Here is a 27,070-nt window from a genome sequence, read left to right on the forward strand (position 1 = left end):
GGAGAAGAAAAGGGCTGGTATGGCCACACCTGAGGCATTCTGGTAAAATACTTGTTCACACTGCAGTCCCCTGCTGGGCTGTTTACCATGGATGCACATTTCAGAGGCAGTTGATTTGGGGCCATGACTGTGAGTTTCGCTGGCAATATGTCTGGGAGTGGGACTGTGGCTCCCAGGGCTACATTGTGCTGTTTCCATAAGGCATCCATGAAGGCAGGTTCCCTCTGCTTCACATATGCCAGTGCTTGCTGTCTGCTTCCTTGCTAACTTTTCCAGTCTGGTAAGTGCATGTCAGCCCTTTTCCAAAAGGTTCAGGGTCAATTCTTTCAATCAAGTTCTTGTAGTTCATAAGTCTTCAAATAAAATTTCTTGCCAGTGATTACTTGTAGACAGACCCTGTCTCTTTACATATCAGTGATATAAACTGATCCCACCTTAGAAAAGGGAGATGTGCAGTGTGTGGGGTGGGGTCAGCCCTCCTGGTAGTGCACCTTGATGCTATGGGGAGCCAAATCCTTCATGATATTCCATTTTGATGAAGGATGCTATGGGATTGGATCTTAGGACAAATATCAAATTTAAAAATGCTTCTGTAACATGCACAAACTAAAGGGAAGCTCAGGAAAGGGAGTACAGGATTTGTCATGGCAGGGGTGGGTGGACACCTGGTAGCACCAGCTGCTGCTGTGTGGGCAAATTCCTTCTAGCTTGCCCCACCCTGCAGGCTACTGTCTGCTTGGCCTTGGCTCCCCAGACCTCATGCCCTGCCCTGCTTATATTGCCTCTCATTTCAGACACAAGGTGGCAACCTCTGTACCCAGCCTACCTCAATCCCAAGCATGATATATTGTTGGTTGGCAAGATATGCCCAAAGATGTCGGAAAAATGAAGGGACATACTGAAAGTATTTTTCATTTTCATAACCTGAAACACTGGTTATAATCGCATTGGTCCACTAATGCAAATGCTGATACCATGAAACTGTAGAGGGTGCTTACTTTCCACTGGTAGAGAGGAATGCCAGCAGTTCCTGGCAGGCAGTGTGTGCCATGTGTAGGAAGCAAGCACCCAGGAGCCTTCCACACACACACTCACAGAGCACCACAGACATCCACAGCATGGGTGGTACTGCTGCTACACAGGACAAAACAGAGGTGGGCACTGTTCACTCACACTTTCTGGAAGCAGTGTCACTGCACTGACGTCATTGTTTGTGCTTTAGAAGAGTCAAGCCTGTGATCACGCTGTTCCTAATCTGTATGTCCCTGTCTCTCCCTGTGTCTATGGATGTGCTCTTAGCTCTGAGGCCATATAGGGCCATTGTTAACAGACACACAGCGTCAGCCTGCAGGCCAATGGTGGGACAGTAGTGGGGGGTTCAGCTTGGCCAGAGCCAGGGAGGGCATATGACCTGAACCAGCCCAGGTGATGGAGAGTATGGTATTTTGTGTATGAGAAACAGACTCACCCAGGTCACCTGGAAAATGGAAGATGCTGTTACTGGGGAAGAAGTGGGGCTAGCCCACTGTGTGACAGAAAAGGCAGCAATAGCAGAGCTCCAGGTCTTTTTCTTTGTTTTTTTTTTTTTTGTTTTTGTTTTTGTTTTTGTTTTTTTGTACCAGGGATTGAACCCAGGAGCACTTAACCACTGAGCAACATCCCCAGCCTTTTTTAATTTTGAGACCGGGTCTCCTTAAATTGCTTAGGGTCTTGCTAAGTTGTTGATGCTGGCTTGTAACTCACAACCCTCCTGCCTCAGCCTCTTGAGTGGCTAGGATTACAGGTGTGGGCCACGTGCCCAGCAGAGCTGAAGGTCTTAATTGGGCTGGAAACCTAGAAGGTGGGGTGGGAGGAAAGAGAGGGCCTGGTGCTGCTGCTCAGAAGCTGGTCCAGGTGATCCTGCCCCTCCCCTCCCCTATATCTGGGGCAGGTGGAAGTGAGGAGAGCAGGGCAGAAGCAGAGAACTGGGTGGGCCCCACCTGAGTGGGCCACCCATCCCAGGTTCCTAATCTCCACTTTCCACCCTCACCCCTTCTCTCTTTCTTGGGTACACAGACTCTAGGCCATCTGGAGAGAATCTCTACTTTCTCTGAAAGCAAAGCCACAAGATGATACACAGGAACAGGAATTTGGACTCTTTCTAGATAAGATTTAGGAAACACCTATTTTTGCTTTGAAATAAGTATTAATAAAAGTTGGAAGTGGATTTAACACAAATTTATTGCTAGGTCCGGCTGGAATTCATTCAAGCAGAGAGGCGTGGGTGTTATGTGCAGGAAAAGGCCCACACCTGGCAGATCCCAGGACCCACTGTCTCTTGCAGCCACCAGAGTTGTGCCCCACCCACAGCCCCCAGGTCTAGGGGCAGGGGAGAGGGGTGCAGCTTGCCTTCTGGGGGGCTCTGGACTGAGTTCTGGTTCAGAGCAGGACTTCCTGAGCACTTCTCTTCTGTCTGCAGGCTTCGTGCTGGTCATTGGGTTGGTGACATTCTACAGAATTGGCCCCTACACCAACCTGTCCTGGTCTTGCTACTTAAACATCGGTGCCTGCCTTCTGGCCACATTGGCAGCTGCCATGCTCATCTGGAACATTCTTCACCGGAGGGAGGACTGCATGGCACCCCGGGTGATTGTCATCAGCCGCTCCCTAACAGCACGGTTCCGCCGTGGGCTAGACAATGACTACGTGGAGTCTCCATGCTAAGAGGCCCTCCTCAGGACTTTACCTATGAATATCCACTATAACGGAATAGTTTAGAAATGGAAGGACTCTCCCATGCCTGTTTGTGCAGAGATGTGGGATAAGTCTGGTAACCCATATATAAATATGTATGATACTTGTGTATATTTACTGTGTTACACACAAATATATCTTACATCTTATATGTTATGTGGACCACCCTACTCTTCCAGCACAATTTTCCTTGGCTAGCACAGCATGGCTTAATACCATGTGTGTTTCAAGAGTAGAGATGAGAATCTGAGATGGGGAAGAAGTGATGTGGGCATCCTGCTCTCTGCCTTCCTTTGGGATTAATTTATTCTGCATCTGCTGAGAGAGAATCCCTGGTTATATTTCCTTTCACAAAGCAGAACACCCAGGAAGTTTTTCATGAAGTGTCCATGATATTTCTTGAGTGAATCAGAATTTGTAACAGATGGTAATGGTTTTATGCCAGAATCAGGTTAGTAGTATGCATTTTGCTCTTGATTATTTTTTTCTAAGTTAAAATAAATGCAAACCTCTTTTAACTGTCTAAAAATTGTGTCTACTCTATCCATACTACCAAAAGGGGAATTTCTGTGGGCTGACATCAAGAGAGGGGCAGAAAGGATCTCCCTAAAGATCTAGTGGGAGCATGTGGCCTTTATCCATGGTTCTGTACAACTAAGTCTTAGAAGCATACATTTCTGTGGATTCCGGAAACCATGGCCTTGGGATGGCAGATCAAAAAGACGGAGGAGGAAGAACTGTTAGTTCTCCCTAGGGGAACCTCCAGTCTCTCCAGGGAGATTTAGAGGGTGCGGAGTGCCTGCAGAGCCATGCTGCCTTCAGCTAGGCCTGTCCCTCAGTGTGCAACTCCCAAGGCTTGGCAGGAAGCACCTCAAGTCTGTACTGCAGGGATCAGAACTGGTCCAAAAACTCAGGGTTGCTAGACCCAAGCCTATAATCATAGTCTTGGTGGCTGGCTGGCTGGCTGGACCTCTGCTTGACCATGGCCACCAGAAGGCAGAAGGAGTCTGCACCAAACCTGACATGGGGGGTGGGCAATATGTAAGCTGGTTTCCTGGCTGCCCCAGAGCTACCAAATGTCTAGCACTGTGATGCTCATCCTTCCAGTGGACCAAAGGTAATCAGTTTGGATACTGAAGCCTATATTTTGCCAGCAATCTGTCGTTAGCCAGAACAAATGGTAAAATGGGTACGCACTTTAACACACATAAAATAACTGATAATGAATGAAAAACAAATACAGACTAACCATCTACGACATACTCAGCCACAACATGGAAATGACCAGACTCACGTTCACAACTCAGCACACTGATGTAAGCATTCAGTTCTTGCTTTCTTCCACTTGACTTTTTTCTTACAAGGGATTTTTACTTCCCATCATGGGCTGAAAGCAATTGTCAGCATTATGTGTTATGACTACATATAGCTCACTGAGGTTTAAAGTCGCCCATGGCATTTGTTCTGGCTGATCATGCTCATTGGAAATGATAGTGATCCAAGAGGCTGTGCTAACCATTCAACCTCTGCAGGACACCTCCAAACCAAAGGCCCTCTTGTCTACACGGCCAACATGGACAAAGGCCCTTCTGACTGCAACAAAGGCCTGGCATGCTGGTCTGGTATAGAGGATGATGATCTCAGGGTGCCTCCTGCACCACAGTCATCACAGCATACAACACCTGCTCCAGGCAACTGAGTTTCACATCTTTCTTGTATCACTACTCCGTATTTTTCTACCTTTTAAAATTAAAATATGTCAAATGCTCTTGTGAAGGATTTCCAGATTCCCTCAGTAATGGAGAGGAGACGCTTGTCAAGGGCCCTGACTGGTAACTGTTATAGCAACTCTAACTGCATTTTCGCCTTGCTGTTTTTAGGGTTTACTTATCAAAGTTTTTTTAGCAATACTTATCAACTGCAGATCTTTCAACTATGAAGTATCGTGAATACTTCAAAATAAATGAAAACAGCTGAGTGTGGTGGTATATATCTGTGATCCCTGAGACTTGGGAGGCTGAGGCAGAAGGATCACAAGTTCAAGGCCAGCATCAGCAGCTTAGCAAGATTTATAAAAATAAAAAGGGATGGGGATGCAGCTCAGAGGTAGAGCACCCCTAGGTTCAAACCCCAGTGCCAAACTGCTCTCCCCACAACAGAACAAAACAAAACAAAACAAAACAAAACCACGATTAAAACAGCCTAGAGGTTCCTAGCACCACAGATGCCAGAGCCAGGTTCATTGCTTTGCCACACAGTGTACCACCTGAGCTGGCCAGGCATGTCTGAGTGCCCGAGCTCAGTGGCATTTCATTGAGAGAAAAGGCCATTCAAGATACCACGACAATTGATGTTTTAAAATCCAATCAAGAAGGAAAGCAAGGAGAGAGAAAATAGCGTGTGTCACCTCCTAGCTTCTCACCTTTTGATGAGCTTGATAGACTTAAAGGCTTCATCCATGTCTCCGACAGTGATAAAGAAGCTGAAGTTGAGCATGGCATCCCGAGTGGGCTTGTCGCAGTCCTCCAGCCCCACGAAATCTCGCAGGGGTCTCCTGGCCACCATCTGGGGGACATGGTGGTGACCAGAATCCACCCTGTCTTCTCTATCTTCTTCTCCAGGCTGAAGAACAAAGGTCCCATTCATCTGTCAGTTCACATGTAAAGGTAATGCCTACAACAAATTCTTTTCTAGATTTATATCACGGGGAAAATGTATCTAAAGATAGGCACCCTGCTCAGCCACAGGCCAAACGATTGCTTTAGGATCACTGGGAATCACCCATGCTTTGGGTGCTGGTTGCAGATAACAGGCCAACAAAAGCTGTCCAGGTGTGAACTTGTTTTGTTTTTAGCCTCTAACTCAAGTCAGATTCTCACACTTTAAAATGTCTATGACTAGGGCTGGGGATATAGTTCAGCTGGTAGAGTGCTTGCCTTGCAAGCACAAGACCAAATCCCCAGCACCGCAAAAAAAAAAAAAAAAAAAAAAAAAAAAAAAGTCCATGACTGTTCCCATCTTCTGTATGATTCATTAAATACTTTTTACCAGCTTGAGATCATCAAGTTAGACACATGCATATCTTTGTGAGGACTCTGAAAGTTAAGAACAGCAGTCTGACTTCAGGAAGAATTTTCCAAAATGATAACCTGGATGACCTCTCATTGGTATCTTCTGCAAGAACTGTCAACCTAGTATAGTGCTCCCCAAATAAGCACCCAGAGGAGGAGAGAGATTCCTACATGCCACAGTGTACACAGTATGCAGGCCAACTTCCTTGTCTGGGCACCTTCCTCCACCCAGGACCCTAAACACAAGCTAGTGAGACTCCTGTTGTCCCCACCATAATCCCTTCTGTTGCTCTCTGATATTCTGTACCTCATGCCCCACTTCTCTCTGCAGGTTGTGTCTCCTACGTGTGCATCATGTCCTATACCAACAAGATTGTGACACACAATCCTGGGGCCTGCTTCTTCACATCTTGATCTGCTACCACCCTGTGACTTCTTAAAGGGTAACTCTGGCCACCTTCCTCCCCAGCTCAGTTCTCATGAGCTCCTGACCTGCAGTCCCAGGGAGCAGGTCCTGTGGAGGAGGAAACACTCAACCTGGACCTTGTTAGACCTACTGTGGTTGTGCAGGCCCTTCTAAGCACAGCACGGAGCATAATAAGGGCTCCTAGGCAGTCATGTCTAGGGCAGCTTGAGTTTAGGGTCCACACATGAATATAACTGGGTCATACCGGGCAGAAGGCTGCAATGTGGACTTATTCTGCATTGAGTGAAAACTCAGAAAAAGTACACAAAACAACAGGGAGTTTCTGCTGGCCTGGTTTAATGAACTGCAAGGAGGCAGCTCTGGTGTGGATCTGATGAGAACTCAGCTTGCTGTGTGAACACACTGGGAAATTCTCATAATTCACTATGCCCTGCATGCTCACAGGGTCTCTTGTTTTGGTTCCTCATCACAGCTATGCGAGGCAGGAACTGTTTACTCCACGTGACAGCAGACTGAAGCAACAGGCCAAGATCACACAGTGCAGGCTCTGGGGACAAGGGCCTTTGTATTCTCTCCCCAACTATCTGAATGTGTGAGTACTGGAAAGACGGGAGAAATGAAGCTGAGGAATTTGCATATAGGCAAATAATCAGAAGGATAGTTTTTTAAATTTTTTATTTTTTGCAGTACTGGGGATCGATCACATGGTCTTGTGCTTGTGAGGCAAGCACTCTACCAGCTGAGCTATCTCCCCAGCCCCAGAAGGGTAGTTTTTAAAGGGGCAAAATACACCTCACAGGTTACAAATGCAGGTCAACGACACATTTTCTGTATGCAAACCTCTGGTGAAGTGGCTGTGTGTGCCACAGGTCCAGGCCAGGCCCAGAGCTGAGAGGTTCTGTCAAGCCTTGCTGCATAGTGCTAGGTGTGCTGGCACTGGAGTCTAAGCTCCCTGGCAATTCTCATGCGGGCATATGGGTAGGTGGGAAGTGTGGGTGCATTACCAACACAGCTCATGACTGCGGAAGCAAAGGGTCTTGGAGAGACAACAGAGTCAAGGTGACCAGTCCTAACCTGGGGCTCTGTGTCATATACACCTCCTCTCTAGAACAACAACTACCAGGGTGGGCATGGAAAGGGAGATGAGAATGAGAGAAAAAAAGAAAAGATGCATGAGTATGTGGAAAAAATGAAAATCTATAATGAGAAAACAATGGGGGATACTCTAGAAAGAAATTCAAGTTCTCAAGTATGTAAGGAAACAAAATGAGAATGGAATTCAGAGAAACGCCAGTGTGGTACTAATCCACTTAAGGTAAAGTGACTAAGGACACCTACGCTGAATCTCTGAGCTTGGCAAGCCCCATCCAGACTTTCCAGACCTTCACCAGATCTACCCCATCTTAATGCATGTAGAAGCATAACTAACTGTCATACCAACTTTGAGTGGCTGTGTGACTGCTTTGCCATGCCTTGGAGAGCTGGAGCTCCAACTGTAGCCAGGTTCATTCTTGTTTCTAGTGTATGCATAACTATCCACAAATCCACAAGCCCAGAACTGGAGATAGGCAATGTTACTCATGGAACTATCACAAATCAAAGGGCAGTGCCCTCCTGCCCCAGATCTTTTATGCCATCTTCTTTTAAGGTGAACCACAGCCCTGGCAAAAGAGCCAGTGGGTTCTGCATACTTGCTGGGAACTGCCTAACAGACCATGCAGTACAGTCTCATTTGTTCATGTGGCTGTGCACAAGAGTACTCAGGTCCTTCCTCTGTGGTCTATCACCTACCCCCCGAAGCTTTGGTTGCACAATTAACACATGCTATCTTCACAAAATTAGAAAAGTATAGGGCTTATTATTAAGATCCATTTAAAGTCAACTTATGTGAAAAACCAGAAACATGTAAAAGTTGACACTTTTTAGTCCTCATAATGTGACAGTAGAAGGGAGATGGCAGAGAGGTGGTCTATGTGTCTATGAAAGGCATGGATCCAGCAGAAGAGTAGCTTCCTCCTTTTAGGGGATCAAAGTTCCTAGCAGCTGCCACGTCCAGTTCCTGACTGGAAATCAGTAACCCCCACGCCCTGCAGGACCACCTGGGTTCACTGACAGCACCAGCCCAGGCAGGATTCTAAGCTGGCAGGCCCACTGGGCTCCTGGGCGAAAAAAACTCTCAAGTGACTCTGGAGCCCCCAGGCTGAAGAACAACTGGGTGGTGAACTCACTGAAAGGAGTTACTCACAGGCTGCCAGTCTGCCTGGATGAAGGCTGATGACAGTCCATCTGGATGTCATGGGGAGACATGCCAGGCATCCTTTAATCAGCATGTCATTTCACAACCAGAGACAGATTTGATTTCAGGTCTAGAGGGACCTGGACATAAGGAGACTATGTCTCAAGAAAGGTAAAGAGCTTGTTCAAAGTCAACTAGTTGGGGTTTGTGCTCCTGTGTGCTGAAAATGACTCCATTCTATCAAAAATTTTAGAAACATTATGTGTATGTGATTCATTCACACCTGAGTACAGAAACCTCTGGAAAGGAAGCACCACCCTGTTCATAGCAACTATCTCTAGGCTAGGGTTATAGAGATTTCTGACCCTGGTTTGTACTTCTTTATTTAGTTTCTAAATTTTCTACAGTGAATACAGGAATATGTAATTTCCAGAAAACAGCTAGAATAAAAAAGAAAAGACAGAAAAGCTGAATGGTAACATGCCTTTAGGGGAAAAGCCAAAAGAGAAAGTCATAGAGTCCTGACCTGAGTCACACCAAGGGCACAAAGCTCTCAGCATGACTTCTGACCATCCAAGAGCAAAGTCACTTCTTGTGAATTTTCCCAGCTCAGCAGACCTCAGTGTGTACTGAATTTCATGTGACAAATTACAGTAAATGGCTAAACTGGCTTAAGGAGAGGCAAAAGCAGGGAATCTGGAAGGCTAGCGTGCACCTCAGTGCCTGGAGATGCCTAGAAGAACCCTGCCAGCAGGGGAGGCAGAGAAGGCTGCAGCGCCTCACCTTTCTTGTGAAGTAATAATGGGGCACTTCCATCCCCACCAGGGCTTGGTAGGCAGGAGGCCGGGGGAAGCTCTCATATAGCAGGAAGCTATGTTCCTCGGAAACGAAGAAGGACAGAACCAAGACGTCCTCCTGGAGAGAAAGGACAATACTTTTTAATTTGAAAATATAATTTTATATTTTCCTTCTCATCTCCATTTTCACTGCCAGGAAGTTCACATACCCAGAGAAAACAGGAGAGTCAATTCTTCTCCTCAGAGCATGTGGCCACTGTCTCCACCAGGGCTTCTCAACTGCTATCTGCCCCCTTTGGAAGGACCCAGCCCACCCAGGCTGTGACCACCAGAGTGACTCATCATTTCCACATGAGTTGGTGGCGTAAGCTCAAAAAGGCTCTGTGTTTTTTAAAAGTTATCCCCTTGGTATCTTTATTCTGATTTAAAAATCAACAATGGGCTGGGTGTGGTGGTGCATGCCCCCAGTGACTATGGAGGCTGAGGCAAGAGGATACCTAATTTGAGGCTGGCTTGGGCAACTTAGTAGTTTCTGGCTCCAGATTAAAAGTAAAAACAGCTGGTGGGGTGCGACTCACTGGTAGAGCTTCCTTGGGTTCAATCCCTGGTACCAAAACAAACAAACAAACAAACAAAAAACCCCAAAACAAACAAAAACAGAGGGAGAAGCTACCTCAACACATTTTACCAGTGTTTCAGGACCAAGGGTAGTCTAAGAATCCTGGGGCACTGAACTGACTACAGACAGGCTTAGGCCCAATTCTCACTGTCCTGGTGAGGTATGTGCCTTTGGCATGGAGACAAGTCCTGATGTTTCAGGGTGGGCTGCCCTTTTCTCAATTATCCAAGAGCCCATATAGATTCCTCTGAGAATGAGGTGGGTTAGAGAGAGGCTCACAATGTCTGATGTCCTGCAAGACACGAGAATTGGACATTGTCAGAGGGTCTCAGAGGGCCCCAGGGTACAACTCTGGTACCCTGGAGTGCATGTATGGAGGTGGGAGGCTCTGCAGAGGAAGCGGTTTTAGGTGGTGATCTGCCTTGTCTGAAGGTGGTGGGATGTGGTGGAATAGTTGGAGCACGGCAATGCTATCTCAGGTCCAACTGCGGCCCTGGCTAACATCAGGGTTAGTTCACAGTAGATGCTTCAACACAATGCAGCTCAGAGAGAGAATAACACAATAGCTGAGATAACAAGAGAACCTAGAAACAACGTTCAGAGTCAGACCAGACAGAAAGGGTGGAGGCAGTGAACGTACGAAGCCCACAGAGGAGAGAGGTGCCACGCAGCACAGCTTTCCTACACTCGAGACATGCACTGTCAACCCAGAGAAATGGTTCTGAAGGGCAATGATGCCTTCAGGCAGTGGGACACATGAGTCTCCACTCCACGTGGATCTCATTAGTAATTCTCCCATAAGCCAAGTCACAAAGACCTTGTGCTTGGCACGTGGCCACCACGTGTGTCTATGCAGACACTATGTGGCAAAGTGGTAGGTACCGTGGGGCTGGTGCTGTCCTGGGTGAGGGGCTGCTTGTCTGTAGTCTGCAATTGGGGTCCCAGCACCTCCTGCACGGCCTCACACACGAAAAGCCTGGGCTCGCTCTGATCCCAGAAATGACTCACGGGAACACAATTTGTCAGTCGTTCATCTGCAATGTGGCTCCTAGAAAAGAAGGGAAGATCCATATCCAAATGAGAAGAGCATTCCTGTTACCATGGCCCCACATCCACTTGTCCCAGTTCCCACCATCAGGCTGCGGTCTCCCTGTGCAGTGCTCAGCCTGGGGGCAGCTCTGTACCCCGTGTTGCCATGCATCCTATCAGAGCACACTCAAGAGTCTCAAACTGGCCCTGGTGAAGTGCAGTCTGAGGGGTGCAGAACATGACACTTGGGCTCTGGAGATCCTGTGGAGGACACAGGACTCTTCCCAGAAGGCCCTTTTCCAGGACTAGTGGGATCGTGCCCCCTGGTAGGCAGCATAGATGCGGAGGTTCCCAAGTACAGACCTGGGTTCAAGCCCTGGAGCTGACTGTTTGATGTTTCCTATTTCATCCTGGTCCCTTCTCATCTCTAAAATCCCATGTTTTATTGTCCCTAAACGCCATAAAGTACTGTAGGAAGAAAAAAAGTAACTGGCTTAAAGAGTGGAAAAGAGTTAAAAAGAGGGAAGGCACTTGAGTTGGGACAGTGACACTCTCACCTGCTACTCCCAGAGGCACATGGTCAAGCCAGGGGAGGGGTGGGGTGGGGGCTTGCTGGCTCATCAGCCAAGGCTGGCTGTGCAGCAGGGCAGGATCCAGTCCTGCAGAAAAAGAACATTCCTCATGGAGGCCCCTGGCACTAGAGCTGGAGCTGTTCCATGGACCACATTGTTCTCCAGCACTGCAGATGTGATGGGCACAGTGTTTTGGACAGAGCATTTACTGAGTGCCCAGAGAGTGCCAGACACAGTGATTCAAAGGTTCCTTTGAAGTGACACTGGCCTGGAAAGGGATGAAGAATGGACAGAAAGAAGGCTGCCACCTCTGCAAGGAAAGTCAAGAACAGCAGACAGAGTGGGGAGAAAAGCGAAAACTCTAAAGATATTTTACAGGGAAAACTGGAGATTTGGGTCACAGACAGCAGAGATTAAAGAAGAGGTTAGTTCTGAAGTTTTAAATGTGGGTGGCCAAGAGGAGGGGGCTTTGGTCAGAACTGGACCTCTGGGAAGTGGGCTATGACTGTCCCTGAGGGGCAAGATGCTCAAGGGCATGTGTTCTGAAGCAGGAGAACTGGGGGTGGATTAGGAGTGTTAAACTGGAGGAGCATCAGGAGTGCAAGGTGGACCATGCCAGGTCAAGGAGGGCTCCACAGAAGGGTCTGACGAGGCAGGTGCTCAAGAAAGGCAGGGGACACAGAGGCTAGACAAGAGAAGGTGTGCTGGAAAGGAGAGATCTGTTAAAACTAGCAAAAGTGGGGCTGAGGGTGTATTTCAGTAGTAGAGCACTTGTCTAGCATGTGCAAATCCTGGTTCTACCCTCAGCACAGGAAAAACACCAGAATGAAAATACCTACCCAAAGTAGCAGAGCAGAACACAAAGGATGTCAGAAGAAACACTGACCCACCACTCAGTTCTTTTGCTCTTCCAGGAGCCACTGGCCCATGACTAAATGTTCCCAAGGCATGGTTTTTTCTTTTCTTTTCTTTCTTTTGGTACTGGGGATTGAATCCAAGGGCACTAAACCCCTGAGTCACATCTCCAGCCTTTTTTATATTTTATTTTGAGACAGGATCTTGCTAAGTTGCTCAGGTCCAAGTTGCTGAGGCTGGCCTTGAACCCTCAATTCTCCTGCCTCAGCCTTCCGGGCTGCTGGGATCACAGGCTGTGCCTGGCCCATGGCATACTTTCCTGTTGGCACTCACCTTGCTGCTTATGCATCTGCTCTGATGTTAGCTAGACTGCTATACCACTGACAAGGGGCAGACTCAACCCCCGTGTCCTCCGCCATACAGCTTGTTTTCCTGCCTAACTTCATGCAGAATCAATGAGGGTGAAGGTGAATTATTCTAAGCACTTGAGGGCCTGAGAATGTTTTCTCAGTGGCAGAAAGAACTACACATATACGGTTTATTAACCTTTCGAAGAAAGACAAACACATTCTTCACAAAGACAGCACCCTCCCTCCTGCTGGAAACATCAACAGGTGAGGCTCACTCCTCCACCTTGTTCTGTGACTCCTAGGCCATCTCTACAGACCTTGTGGCCAGAGCCCCTCCAAAGTTCAAGTTTCTACTCAACTAGCTCCAGAACCTTAGCTCTGGAGGACAGAAACCAAGGTCTTGAATCCTCCACAACTGCACAAGTTTCTGTTATTCATCTTGTTCTTACTACTAGTAAATGCTTTTGTGAAGTTTACTACTAGTAAACTTTGGAAGTTTGAAACATAACTTAGGAACAATCAGCCCAGAAGATGAGAAGTAGACATATACTGTTTTCAATATTGTTTAACAAAATCCCCAACCACAATCTTACTTGTTAGTCTCTTGGCCATTATAGGACAGCGCCTCTCTCTGATCAATCTGTCCAGCCTTGAAGTCGAAGACAATCACTGTGTCCATTTCAACGTCATAGAAGCAAATTTTGGAATCGGGGCTATTGTCAGCCTGGGGAGAGAAGATGGGACAATTCAGGGACGGACGTGCCTGACCAGTGCTGTGTGGGCTGTGCTTTCAGAACTTACACTCGAACGCCAGCTTCCCTCTGTCCCACTGGGGCAGTATCCAGGTGACCACTTGATGTCAGAGGACAGAAAACAAATTCTAAAAGACGGTTTAGCTGCTCTTGGTATCGACTGGAGATATTTTCCTAGCTGAAGTTGATTAACCAAGGAAACCAGAAGGAATTTAGATTCTGACAGAGAAACACACAGAATAAAAATGAAATAAGCTTCACAAAATGGAGGCTGGAGTGGGGTGTTCCCAGCAACTCAGGAGGCTGAGGCAGGAAGATTGTAAGTTAAAGGCCAGCCTGGAAACCAAGTGAGACCCTCTCTTAAAATAAAAAACAAAAATAGGGATTTAGCTCAGTGGTAAACTCAGCCTGGATTCAATCCCCAGTACCACCTCACTCTCCCACCACCCCCCAAAAAAAAAGAAAGAAGAAAAAAAAAGATGGAGCACAACTGGATATTTCCATTTCGTGGCTGGCAACACTAGGTGGTAAGTCCTGTCCACCATGAGGCCAAGAGTGGAAGCACCACAAGGCTCACTGCACCCACCATGCTGAGCAAGAGCATACTGGCCATACTCAGCCCGCTGACCAGTGGGGCTTGGGGAGCTTTCTAAAATGTCTGCTCCACTCACAAGTTCATGCCAGCACTCTTCACGAGAGCAGGAGGGGAGACATCAAGTGTGCATGGACGGACGCATGGTTAACAAAATGTGGCCCACCCTTGGGATGGGGTTGTGGTTCAGTGGTAGAGCTTTTGCATAACATGTGTGAGGCACTGGGTTCGATTCTGAGCACCACATGTAAATAAATTAATTAAATAAAGGTCCATTGACAACTAGAAAAAATATTTAAAAAAAAATGTGGTCCACCCTACCAAGGAGTAGTGCTGGGCCACAAGGTCCACAGAACTGACACTGCTGCAGTTGGAGGAGCCTTGGAAACATGCTCAGTGAAAGGCAGGCAGGCACAGAGGCTGCATCATGCTTCCATATGTACAAAACGGCCAGAAGAGGCAGACGCAGACAGCAAGCAGAACAGTGGTTGCCGGGGGCTGAGGAGATGGGGGAATGGGCCAGACTACCTAATGGGCATGGCATTTTCTTTCTTTCTGTCTCTCTCAACTCTTTCTTTCTCCTCTCCCCCCCCCTTTCTTTCTGATGCTGGGGACTGAACTCCAGGGGTGCTTTACCAACTGAGCTACATCCCCAGCCCTTTTTATTGTAAGACAGGATCTTGCTAAGTTGCTGAGGCTGGCCTTGAACTCATGAGCTTCTGCTTCAGTCTCTCAAGTTGCTGGGATTATAGGCATGTGTGACCGTGTCAGCTACCGTGGCATTTAGATGGATGAAGACATTTTAGAACTAGATAGAAGGGGTATCTGTACAACAAAGTGAATGTACTAAGTGCCACTGAATTGTTCAATTTAAATTGCTAGTTTTGTTATATGAATCATACCTCAGCTTTTTAGAGACCCTCCATCTTGAACCATTGAGGAAAACTGTGGGCAAGCACTGACTCAAACCCTAGAAGTGTTAGCAGAGGCAGCCTTTCCTGAAGACCCTTCATGGACCCGTTCCTGAACACTGTACCTGAACAGTGCCTTTCCTATCAAGAGCACTTGTGAGCGCAATGGAAATGGCAGGGCTCAGAGCAGATCCTGGCTTCCGCTCTGCACCAGCTGTCACGGACAGCACCCAGGCACAGCGGCCTCTCAGGGCTGGTTGTTCTCCAAGTGCTCCCACAGTTCTAGTCTCCCTGTTTTCCTTCAGCAGGCCTTTCCCACAAGCTCATGATGCCTCCGCCTCTTGTACTTCTCTCTCACATTCTTTCTTCCCTGGACCCAGCCAAGCTATCAAGGTAAGGACTGTGGGAGTGATTCTTGTTTCAGTATGTGCTGGGCTGGTCTTCAGATAAGGAACTCACATCAGAATCCTCAACTGCAGGATCAGGGAGCCGGGCACGGTAGCATGCACCTGTGATCCCAGCAGTTTGGGACACTGAAGCAAGAGGAATGCAAATTCAAGGTCAGCCTCAGCAATTTGTTGAGGCTGTAAACAATTTAATGAGACCCTGCTCCAGAGTCGAGGAGGGAGGAATACTTGCCCTGGGTTCAATCCCAGTACTAAGGAAAGAAAAAGAAAAAAGACAAGACCAGGTACAAAATGCAACTGATAATGTCACCATGTCACTAGTTCCATTAGTTTGTCATTTATTTCCTTTTTTAGACACTTGCACAGGAAAGGGGCTGTGTGCATGTACTGCCTTGTCCTCAAAAAAGGAGAGGGAACCTGCTTGGCTCCAGCACCTCAGTCCTCACAGCATTCCTCTGCCACTGGCCTCTGGGTTATGCAGTTAGTTAATGCACATCATTCTCAAACAAAGCTCCTGCCAGTGGACATGATTCAGATGCTAGGTCTGGGCTTTGCACACCCATGGAGCAGTGCTAGGGGAACGCATGTCCAGAACTCAAGGTGACTGTGGGAAACTTTATTTCAGCAGGTATTAGAGCAATAAATGGGACATGAGTACTTTAGAAAAGCAAGGAAATGAATATTTGCCAAAAGTTTAGACAGAAGATGCTGTAGGTTTAAGAGCCATGGAAGAAATCTCAAACTGGAACCATCAATAGGTTTGACTACATAGAAGCATCAGTTTCTCAAAATCTTCATAAATGCAACAAATAAAGTGTAAGTACTGAGAGGAAGGCATCTGCAATAGCACTCACGCTCATGCCATGGGCCTGGGGGGGCCCTCTCATCCTGCCTCCTCTCTCCAGGACTACAAGGAAGACTGTGTCCTGGCTACTGGTGGCCACGATGGGGGCCTGTGGGACTGGGGATGCCATCCTTCACTCCCAGCTCTGCTGTCCTAGTTAAGCTTGGTCTTTATACTCACTTCTTGTTTTTAAACATTACATGGATAAACCTTATTGATGGGATGCAGAGACAGCAAGGGTCAGCCCCTGCCTTGCCTTGCCCTCTTCTATCCCCCTGCTCCCAGGGCCTCGGAGCTTCTTCTCTCTTAAGCATCTTTGAAGCAGTACTACCTCCCTCCGCCCTCAACCTCATTCCTGCCCCTTTGGAGCAAGCAGTCTCTGTGCACTGTCGCCGCTTAGTACCATAGGCCTCTCCGGAGCTTCAAGGACCCCCAGTGATACTAGACTGGTACACATGGTCTCTGGCCTGTTTTTGTTTCCTGGCATGCACAACTCAGCACTGCCCAGTTGCTAAAGGGAAGATGAGACTGTCTACCGCCTCTGGGTTCCAAGCTGCTACCTTGTCCTCAGCAGCTCCCACCTACCTGGCCAAATCTGTTCATGTGGTTTTCTCAGGGCCCAGTTGGGTTCCTGGGGGCTAGCAGCATCTGCTTCATTTCCTCCTGAAGCATCTCCCTTGGGCACAAGCCAATGATTGTTCCTTTATCCTCATTTTCAGTCAGCTCTCTCTTAAGATCTAAGTTTGCTGCCAGTAGATACGGAACTGCCCACATGCTGCCCCCAACTTCAAACGCCCACCTTCTCTCCCTGCCCCCCCACTGGACCTGACTTCTGTATTTGCCCCCAGCTCAACTAGCCTACCTTCCCTGCCCCCCCCAACCTGACATGCCCACCTTCCTCCCAAACGCTGTGTGGGTTGGAAACTGGGGAGGTGTCTCAACAGCACCTACCCTCTCAAACAGGACAAGAGATCATCAAGTCCAGTGGTTGCCACTCCCACTTCATGGCCAGTCCCTCAAGGACATCGGTGATGGGTGCCAAGGGAAGCTCTGCATCTGCCTTGCCTCTCTCACTCCACTGTTTAAAACCACCCTCTAGAAGAACACTCATTGCCGTGCTTCTCTCTGCACCAAGGTCAACGCTGGTCAGGGGACCACACGCCAGTCCTGCTGTTCATTTCACTCCTGAGGCTGACCTCTGGTGAGGACACACTCTGCTGGTCAAGCTCTCACTTCTGATTGCTCCTACCTTGGTTCCACTCCACCTCCTCAAGCTTCTTGGTGCTCCACTTTCACAACCCACCTCCTCACAGTTGCCACAGTATGAAAACTCCTAGGTGACCACTGTCTGCTCACCCACAGGGGAGGCTGAGTCCTTGCACTTCAGTACCACCTCTATCTGCAGCACCCTGTCCAGTGCCTGCTCCACTGAGGGCAGGCAGCAATCAACTCTCAAATGAGCAAAGGAGCAAAGCTTGTGGAAGCAGACCCGCTCCATGTGGCTGCCAGAGCCCTTCTTCACACCACATCCTACTTCTCTAAGTAATTTACTTAAAGGCTCATCTGCAACAGTCCTTATTACCCCCCCTTCTTGTGCCAAAGAGAACTTAGTTGTTAGGTGAGGAAAACAAGCAAAAAAGAAAAGGGGTGAAGGGCTCTCTGAGGAAATAACTGTTTCTGATGAAATAAGAAACAAAGAAAGGCAGGAAAAGACCGAAAGTGTGCAGGTATGCAGAAGAAATGGAGGGCATGGGAAGATGGGACCATGTGGGAGATGTTCCAGCAGACACGGAGACCCATGTGGCACGGTGGGGTCACCAGTAGGGATGTGCACCTCACCTTGCTGAGGAGGATACTGATCTTGTTCCCGCTGGCGTTGCATCTTAGAGAAGCGATGGCCCCCACCCCAGGGATCACTTCGGCCAGGTTTTTGCAGTTGCAGTGTGCCTTTGCCTCTCTGCAGGAGAGAAGGGAGAGTCCAGTACAAGTTGGAGGTCCCTGACCTGCCCTATGGGCCTCAGCTCGTGGTGAATTCTGCTTGGCAACTCACTGCTCTTGCCCTGCTGCCATGTGCACATGGCACAGGACAAGCTCAGAATGCAGTGCACTTTGTTTGTTTTTGTGGTGCTGAGGATTGAACCCAGGGCCTTGTGTGTGCAAGGCAACACTCTACCAACTGAGCTATTTCCCCAGCCCTGCAGTGTACTTTTAAACTTCATCTGTTGGTTGCTTTTTTTTTTTTTTTTTTTTTGAAATGGGGTCTCACTATGTTGCCTCCAGTTGCCTCAAACTTGAGATCCTCCTGACTCAGCATCTAAAGGAGCTGGGATTACTGGTGTGTGCCAATGGACCTGGCTAAAACTGCATATAGTGTTATAAGCAAATACGAATCCATCTTCTTGGTGCCCCTCCTCTGCTCATACACAACAGCTCATAAAAATGCTGCTCTGCACCTCGTGCTTCCCCTTCACACAGGCCTTGGGGACCTCCTGTGGCATGATGGGTCAGCTTCCCTACAGTTGTCCTCTACCTTGTACAGGACTAGCTCCCGGCCAGAGGCCTTCAGTTATTTCTAGCTTGCTGCCAATATCAACAGTACTAGGTATACAGTACAGCTCAAGCCTTTTTTCATTTTATTAACATTTATTCAGTTTCCCTAATGTCTTTTTGTCCCAGGAGTCCATTCTGGAGCCCATGTGATATTTCATGTCTCCTCAGGCTCTCCTTGGCTGGGTTGCAATGAGCCTGCCAGTTGTGCAGTCCTGCTCAGGTGTCGGGTAGGGTGTCCCTCTACTGGGACCTCTATATTAGAGTGGTGTTATTGGCTTTGGGAGGAAGACGATAGAGGTGAGGTGCCTGCTCCTCATACCACACCCAGGGCACCTGCTGTCCTTTGGTGTGGACCTTGCGTGTTGGGTTTCTTCACTGTGAAGTGACTCCCTTTCTACACTGTGCTCTCTGGAAAGAACTGAGTGCAACCCATGCTGAAGGAGTGGGGAGAGAGACTACATCAACTCTTTAGAATTTTTTAGTATGGAAAATTTGTCTCTTCTCCCCAGTTATGACTTACTTGGTCATTCATATCAGTATGGACTCACATATTTTCTACTTTGAGTTTTAATTCAATGCACTGTTATATTATTTTGTTGCTCAAATTGTTACAGCTTTGGCTGTCAGGGCCCTTTCAATTGGTTCCTGTCTCTGATCTATGCCTGTCATTTTGTGAGGCTTTGTTTATTTTGTTTCTAACAGTTCCTTGCTTTCAACAAAAGATGGTGCAACTCATTATTTTATTGCCCCAGCCCTAGAATCAGCTATTTCTCCACAGAGCCCTGGTTCCTTTGTTGGAGAAGGTGTTAGGAATCAAGATCTGGGCCCTGGATATGCTTGTTGCTACTAAGGCGTTGCTGCTTTTAGGCTCAGCCAGCTGACAGCACAGAAACATACGTGTACGCACCATTGAGTGCAGAGACATACCTACAGTTATCAGCTAAGGTGGTACCCACATCTGTATTAAGTAAGCCATGGGTTTATCCTGACATCTTCAGCCCTAAACAATCATCCCGTGGACCATTCGGGCTCCTGCTCACTTCCAGCAGAGAGAACCGGGTTCCTATCATCCACCACCCACTTATTTCACATTAGGTTCAGCTCCAGTCTATGTGAGCAACAGTAGACTTGTGAGTCCACAGAGGGAGAGGGCTCTCAAGCAGAGAGCAGTGTTCTGCACTCCTCCTGTCCTTGAGCTAGGGTCTTTGTGCACTTCCAGGCTCACTGGGACGGCACCTTTTCCCACACCCTCCACTGAAGTAATTTCACACATTTGAACACAGCTGGACTATTTCATCACCTTTTCTATTCTGTCCTGGGATCTTCCAATGTTCCAATGATTTTTATTTTTTCCCTGTGCTAAGGTTCATACTTGTGCACCAAGTCCTACGGTTTTGACAAATAAAGCATCATGTACCCATCACACAGGAATGCTTCACACCAAAACATGCCCATGCTTCACCTTCCCCTGTGCTGTGCCATCCCATGTGAGGATTAAGAATTCAGGCCAGACACACAGCACATCAAAAAGTGAGGTGGAGCCAAGCATGGTGGCACACACCTGTAATCTCTGCATCCTGGGAGGCCAAGGCAGGAGGATCGCAAGTCCAAAGCCAGTCTCAGCAACTTAGTGAGACCCTGTCTCAAAATAAATAAAAAGGGCTGGGAATTATAAAATTATTTAAAAAAAAAAAAAAGTGAGGTGAAGGCCTGGGGGTATATAGCTCAGTAGTAGTGGTAGAGTGCTGGCCTAACACACGTAAGGCCCTGGCAACACACACACACACACACACACACACACACACACACACACACACACACACACACGGGCATGGTAATATCAAAATAGAACTTAAGATTTTTTGCATCTACCCCATTTTCTACTGACCACATCGTCTCCTAACTCTAAAAATGTAATGCTTTCATTCAGAAAAAAACCGTACCTTCGGGAAAGATCAAAGCTTTTAAAGTGAGCAGAGTCTGTCCCTACAACCAGGAAAGTCCCACAGATGTCCAGGAGACACGGGTTCCCCTCTGCCTCAGAGAACAGCAGGAGTTGTTTGACAGTTCCCTAAGGAAAGGAGGAGAAGCTCAGGCAGGGGGCTCAGTCACAGCATTTCATCTGTTACTCAACACTACTCATGATTCACATGCCCAGCACTCTGCTCAATTTAGAGTTAGGGGTGAAAGATGGGGCCCTTCCAAGAAAGTCCTGGTGCCTGCAGCTAGAGGGGAGACAGAGAGCAGCCAGGTCGACAAGCCAACAGGAGGAATCTCAGCTAAGAAGCACTCTGGGGGCATGCACAGGATGCGGAAAGTAGGCAGTGGAAGGGTACATTCTATCTGTGAGTTGGTCAGGGGACCCTGTCTGCAAATAGTGTGGGCTAAAGTCCCAAGGATACTTGTTAAACTGTTGATGTCATGTGCCTGATTACCCCAGGTGGGGAGGCTGGGAGAGGAAGGGAGCTCTACCAGGATGCTGATCGTATCCTGGGTACATTCCACTTGTGGAAATTTACTGAGCCAAGCACAGAGCACAACACATCTACATCTCTATGTGTACCTCATACTTTAATCAAGGGTTTAAGAAATACAAGTCTTGCCAGGCACGGTGGCATATGCCTGTAATCCCTGCGGCTCAGGAGGCTGAGGCAGAAGGATAATGAGTTCAAAGCCACCCTCAGCACTAAGGCATAAGCGAGGCACTAAGCATAAGCAACTCAGGGAGATGCTGTCTCTGAATATACAAAATAGGACTGGGGATGTGGCTCAGTGGTTGAGTACCCTGAGTTCAATCCCTGGAACCAAAGAATAACAATAAATAAGTAAGTAAATAAATTAATTAATTAAAAAATACAAGTCTTATCTCAGGTGATGTTTCAATGGAGGCAAGGACAGGAAGGCTAGCTAGTTGGAGAGCCCAGGGTGGCATTCCAGGGAAGGTGAGACACACTGAAGTAGAGCACGGGGTCAGTGTCCCAGATCCACACAGTGGGCAGGAGAGAGCAATGATGGTAGTCCCCTGCTCTGAGGGCGAGCAGTAGCCATGTGGGCAGCATTACTGCAGGTCAAGTGAGGTCAGGTTTTACTCTAAGTGAAACAAAAGACTCTACGGGGTTTGGGGCTGGGAAATGATTTCACATCATTTGTATTTTTAGAAATTCATTTTCACTGTCCCTGAATCTTGGAAAGTATGCCACAATCTTGCCTGAGCAGGCCTGATGTTCTGAGGTGTGCCTTTAATACAGACAGACCCTGGTCCTGAGTCTCACTCCCACTTCCCCCACCATGGTGGTTCTTGTTTCTTCTGTTTTTTTTTTTTCTTCCCCCCATTGGCACTTATCACTGTCTTGTTTACTTCTTGACCACCAACTAAAAATGACAACTCCATGAAAGGGGCCTACAGGAGCAGCAGGTGAGGTGCGAGGCTGTGGACGAGGCGGCCCTAAGGAATCACTGCGTTCTGAGAAAGAGTTCAGCACTGGGTGGAAATCACAGAGCTAAAACCAGGGCTTGGCTGAGTCTCTCCCATGTCAAAGAATGTTGCTGCATGTAGTGGGTTGTACTGTGGCATCCCCAAAAGGTCAAACCTGTGAACACAACCTTATTTGAGAAAAGGGTCTTTGCAGATGTGATTAAGCCCATGCTTCTGAAATAAGACCATTATAGCTTAGGGTGGGCCATAAATCCAATGACAAGTTTTTTTTGTTTGTTTTTGGTGGGGGTACGGGCTTCTTAGGAACTGAAGTCAGGACCTCCTGCATGCTAAATACACGCTTTATCACTGAGCTATATCTCCAGGGAAAGAGTGCTTTATAAGACTCAGAAAAGAAGACATGGATGCAAGGGAGCAGGCCATATAAAGACGGGACAGAGTGAGGAATTCCACAAGCCAAGGAACACCAAAGATTGTGGCACCATGAGAAGCAGGAAGAGGCAGGAACAGATTTCCTCTCAGACCCAACTCCCTTCCCCCAAAGGAATCTGCCTTGATGACACCTGAATTTCAGACTTCTGGTATTCAGAGCTGTGAGGGAATACATTTCTGTTTTTTTAAGCCACCCAGTTGTGGTAATTTATTACAACAGCCACAGGAAGCTAACAGCATGTCAGTTCTGGGTTCCAATAAGCATGTGTGGGATGCAGACAGGACAGGGGTGTCTGGCTCCACACTGCCAAAGAGGAACAAGACAGTGGGCTGGAGGCCTGTCACTCTGAAGACAATCTTCACTCCCATCTGGCCTCACCCTCAGACTAAGCAGATAATCATACCCTGAACCAATGGCCACTCAGTTTTTAGGAAGTATTCTTAGCTCAGCAAGCGTTTCCTCCCACTTCCCTAGCCCTTTGCACTCCAGGTCCAACAAGGCCTCACCTGTCCTCAGATTTCAGAGGTCACGGCAGACATGGATGCAGCAGCTTTCTCAGGGCCCATTTCTTCCCCACCCAGTAGGGAGACACAAACAAAGCCAGGCAAGGTCAACCTCAGGCTTGGGCTCTCGAAACAGCATCTATCTTCATCATCACAGTCCACTTACTGAGCAGCGGCCACTTACCTGCCAGGTCCGAACCTGAACTCGGTTTGGCTCCACTGTATAAATGCTGTCCTCATGCATGGCAACCACTGGGGACTCACACAGGAAGGCCCCTGAAATCAAGGATGAGTGTCAGAAGAACAGCAGCCCACCATCCCAGACTTCACAGAGCTGAAAAAAATCTCACATACAGCTCCTAAGTGTCTCGGTCCTTATAACAGCTTCATGAGCAACATGTTACCTGAATCTTACAGATGAGCAAAATGAGGCTCCAAAACAAAAAAGAAATAAAAAATGGAAACATGAAAAGATGAGGAAACACTAAAAATAAATAAAGGCTAGCAAAATAAAATATAAAAGGGAAAAAAAAGGAATTAAAAAAAAAAAATGAGGCTCTGAGCACAGGAACCGACAGCTCCTAAGGAATGGGCCTGCCATGAGGACCCAAAGTGGACGTTTCTCCCAGCAGCTGAGCTCTGTGACAGCACCAATGTTCACACAAGAACCTGGTTACGGCAGGTGGAACTCTGGAGGCTACATGTTCTACTCTGGTGCTAATAAGTTTCATTTGGTACCTGCCAGGGAGGCAATAGTACCTGCAAGACTGGAAACACCTCAGTACCTGCCGTGTGGGGCACAATGAGGGTAAGGAGCTCATCCTCACCTTTCGGGTGTCCGCACAGGAAAGGGGAGAAGGCAAGTGAATTATCTGTGATAATGTGAAAAATGTCAGAGAGAATTTTAGGCAACAAAATGCTGGGGGAGACAAAAAATCGTGTAGGAAACACATGAAGCAGCGGGGTGAAGACCAGGGGGGAACTTCCCAGAGAGGCAGGAGACGATCACTTATAGGACAGCACAATTACAAGTCTCCAGTGAGGTAAGAGAGCCTGGAGGTCAGTGGGGAGAAGGAAAGAATGGTGCGGAAGGATGGCAGTCTGAGAGAGCACATCCTGATGGCCTGCAGCACTGGTTCTGAAAATGCAAGCACAGGTTTAAGAACTGACATGGGGTCTCCCCAGCCCCCATGTCAGCCCTGACCACATCCCTCTTATTAGGTGGTAGAATCCCTCTGTGGGTGTGTGAGGATTCCCACCTGCATTCCGTAACATGGCTCCAGAAGGCTCAAAGATCACCACCTGCTTTCCATTCCAGACAGCCACAGCATCCTGGAGAAACATGGGTATCCAAAAGCAAAGGTCAGGGGACAGAGGTGCTGATGATGCTGATGCTTTCAAAGCCTGTTCTGCTCCATCACTGAGTGCTGCCAGGCCGTCAGCCTAACATTAGATCACTGAATCCTCCACAGATATAGCTTAGGGCTGACTTCCATGTTATGGAAAATGCCCCCAAGTGTTTACTTTTTTCTGTATATGATGCACAGGGAGATTCAGGAAATAAGATAATCCAGGATGGAACTGGAAGTGGCCCAAGCTGCCATCCAGGATCCTTGCTGTCCTGATTACCCCAACAACTCTTCTACGCTGAGGACCCCTCATGACACTGTGGGTCAACCTCAGCAGTCACCTTGGTGGCGAACACTCCACTGATGTGCATGTCTGTGCGCAGGCTGTGTACTGTCCCCGTGGACAGGAAAGACACATTGACTGAGCTTGGGGAGACTTGAATGGCAGCCACTTGTTGATGGAAGTGTGATGACATGGCCTGCTCACTGAGGATTGCCACAGAGCTGACGTTGTTCACTGCCAGCAGGTTCTTCCTGGAGCCCCACTTCAGTCCCATGTTAGGATAAAAAGAACAGGTGTTTGAATGAAGCAGAGCTACACCCAGAGGAACACATAAATATTGCATACAAGGATCCATAAGCCATTTTCCAAGAACTGTTTCTTATTCTTTAAAATAAACATTCTTAAAACATTCTTAAACATTCTTAAACATTCTTTAAAATAAACATTTTTTCACAAGGATTAAACATGTACTTTGTTGAGAAATTTCAAAGTACTAATATGCTGAGCAGTGAGTTAGTGGGTAGATATCTGTGTGATTATTCTAGCTAGTGTCTACTCTGGCAGGGCATCTTCTAGAAATTTGCTTTTCTAACATACAAATATTTATTTTCTATGAATGACAAGCATTTCACACAACTTACCTTTCCTCTGGTGATGTGAAATGTCAGTTTCCTAACTTCATATTCAACTTTCAAATCTATCTAAAATATTCAGTTTTCAACAAAAAATTAAGAACCACTAAAGAAAAAAAAGTCACTCATACATGAGAAAAAGAGCCATGAGTGGTTCAGATGCAGGGCTTGGGGAAGTTTGCAAAGAAGATGCTACGATACACTTGCTGCTGTGAGCCATGCCTGTGATGTACAGGTAGGTGCAATGATGGTGTCTCAGCAAACAGGACACCAAGCTAGAGATGACATTATAAAAAGAACCAAATGCCCACAAGAAATGAAAGAAATGCAGACATTCACAGCAGCACTACTTACAGCACCCCCAGTGCCCATCAGCTGATGGAAAGCTAAGCTGGCCCGTCCGCACAGCACAGTACCACTCTGCACTAAAGGGAGGGAGCACCGATGCCTGCTTCAGAGCAGATGAACCTGGAAAGCAAGGTGCTCAGCAAAAGAAACCGGTAACAAAAGACCTCATGGTATATGATTCCACTTTTATGTACTGCCCAAAGAGGCAAACCCAGAGACAGAAAGTGGACCATTGCTCAGATGTGGTGGCCATGCCTATAATTTTAGCTGCTCAGGAGGCCAATGCAGGAGGACTGTAAGTTCAAGGTCAGCCTGGGCAACTTAGTGGAACCTTATCTTGAAATAAAAATATTAAGAACTGAGACCCTGGATGTGATCTCTAGCACCACCACCACCACCACCACGAAAAAAAAAAAAAAAAAAAAAAAAAAAAGTATGTTACTGGCTGCCTAGTGGGAGAAGGGGACAGTGTATATGGGTCTCTCTTTGGGGTGACAAAATGATTTAAGATTCATTGTGATGCCTGTATAACTGTGAATATACTAAAAACCACTTGATTATGCCAATTATGCTTCAGTCAAGCTGTTTTTAACATATAGGCATATATGTACATAGAGATAGAAGGATGGATAAGTGGATAGATATAAATATAGGTCCACAATCTCCTTTCTGAAATTCTGAAATCCAAAATATCTTTAAATTTTTTCTTGTTTTTGCTATTTTTAGGTAGTTCATAAAACTCATAAAAGTAGGTTCAAAGCTGATTTCTTCCTCTACTTCTGTGCAGCAGAGAACGACTGCATTAAACCCCCCTGCAGAGCTTACCTTTATCTGTGTGATGCTTCCCTCAAGCTCAGTAGGGCTCTGAAGGGTCCACATGTCCTTGCCCTCTACCCCTCGGCAGCTCCAGGAGCCTGGCACTTTTCTCCACATGGCAACTCGTCCTTTATCAGTACCAGCTGCCAGAAGACCTACAGGTGAAAATAAGGAGAATGCTAACTGAGAAGAACAGGAATGGCAGAGAGCTCCCTTCCAACCCTCTCCTCCGAGGCGTCAGCCTCCCAGACCGTTTGCTCCGACACTGGTGAGCACTCAGAAGGCATGGACCAAATGTTGCCCGGGCTCACCTCCCATCCCTTCTGTGTGCATGCACACTCCCAGTGCTGTCTCACGGGGCTCGGGAGGGAACATGTCATGCAGTCAGCTTGTCACTTGCTGATCCTTGACTGATGATAGTCAACCAACCGATGCCAGTTAGGACTGATTTACTATTCTGTAAAGAGCCCCCTGAGTTTTACCACAATTAGATCGCAACCTGAGTGTCACGTTGGAAGCTGTTCT

The 27,070-nt window shown here is 47.4% G+C and overlaps 2 protein-coding genes across 4 annotated transcripts in view; one reads left to right on the forward strand and one right to left on the reverse strand.

The window, feature by feature from the left end:
* IFT140 (intraflagellar transport 140) overlaps positions 1-27,070 on the reverse strand; it is a 78,456-nt gene that overhangs the window by 37,069 nt on the left and 14,317 nt on the right. The window contains exons 9-18 of the mRNA XM_079121028.1: positions 26,555-26,700; positions 24,808-25,011; positions 24,377-24,449; positions 23,302-23,393; positions 20,689-20,816; positions 18,035-18,152; positions 13,283-13,413; positions 10,766-10,931; positions 9,251-9,382; positions 5,156-5,355 (exon numbers count right to left, since the gene is read on the reverse strand). Coding sequence (XP_078977154.1) covers positions 5,156-5,355; positions 9,251-9,382; positions 10,766-10,931; positions 13,283-13,413; positions 18,035-18,152; positions 20,689-20,816; positions 23,302-23,393; positions 24,377-24,449; positions 24,808-25,011; positions 26,555-26,700 — 1,390 coding nt within the window. The remainder of the gene's footprint in view (positions 1-5,155; positions 5,356-9,250; positions 9,383-10,765; positions 10,932-13,282; positions 13,414-18,034; positions 18,153-20,688; positions 20,817-23,301; positions 23,394-24,376; positions 24,450-24,807; positions 25,012-26,554; positions 26,701-27,070) is intronic.
* TMEM204 (transmembrane protein 204) overlaps positions 1-27,070 on the forward strand; it is a 58,233-nt gene that overhangs the window by 19,489 nt on the left and 11,674 nt on the right. Inside the window, exon 3 of one of the 3 annotated variants that reach the window (XM_079121026.1) lies at positions 5,355-5,376. The exons of 1 other annotated variant lie outside the window; for it this stretch is intronic. In XM_079121026.1, the coding sequence (XP_078977152.1) occupies positions 5,355-5,359 (5 nt within the window). In that variant the 3' untranslated portion in view covers positions 5,360-5,376. Of the gene's footprint in view, positions 1-2,458; positions 5,144-5,354; positions 5,377-27,070 lie in introns of those variants that run through there. One more of the 3 variants, XM_079121024.1, reaches the window with a different exon arrangement.

This window comes from Sciurus vulgaris (assembly GCF_902686455.1).
Source record: "Sciurus vulgaris genome assembly, chromosome: 18".
NCBI lineage: Eukaryota > Metazoa > Chordata > Mammalia > Rodentia > Sciuridae > Sciurus > Sciurus vulgaris.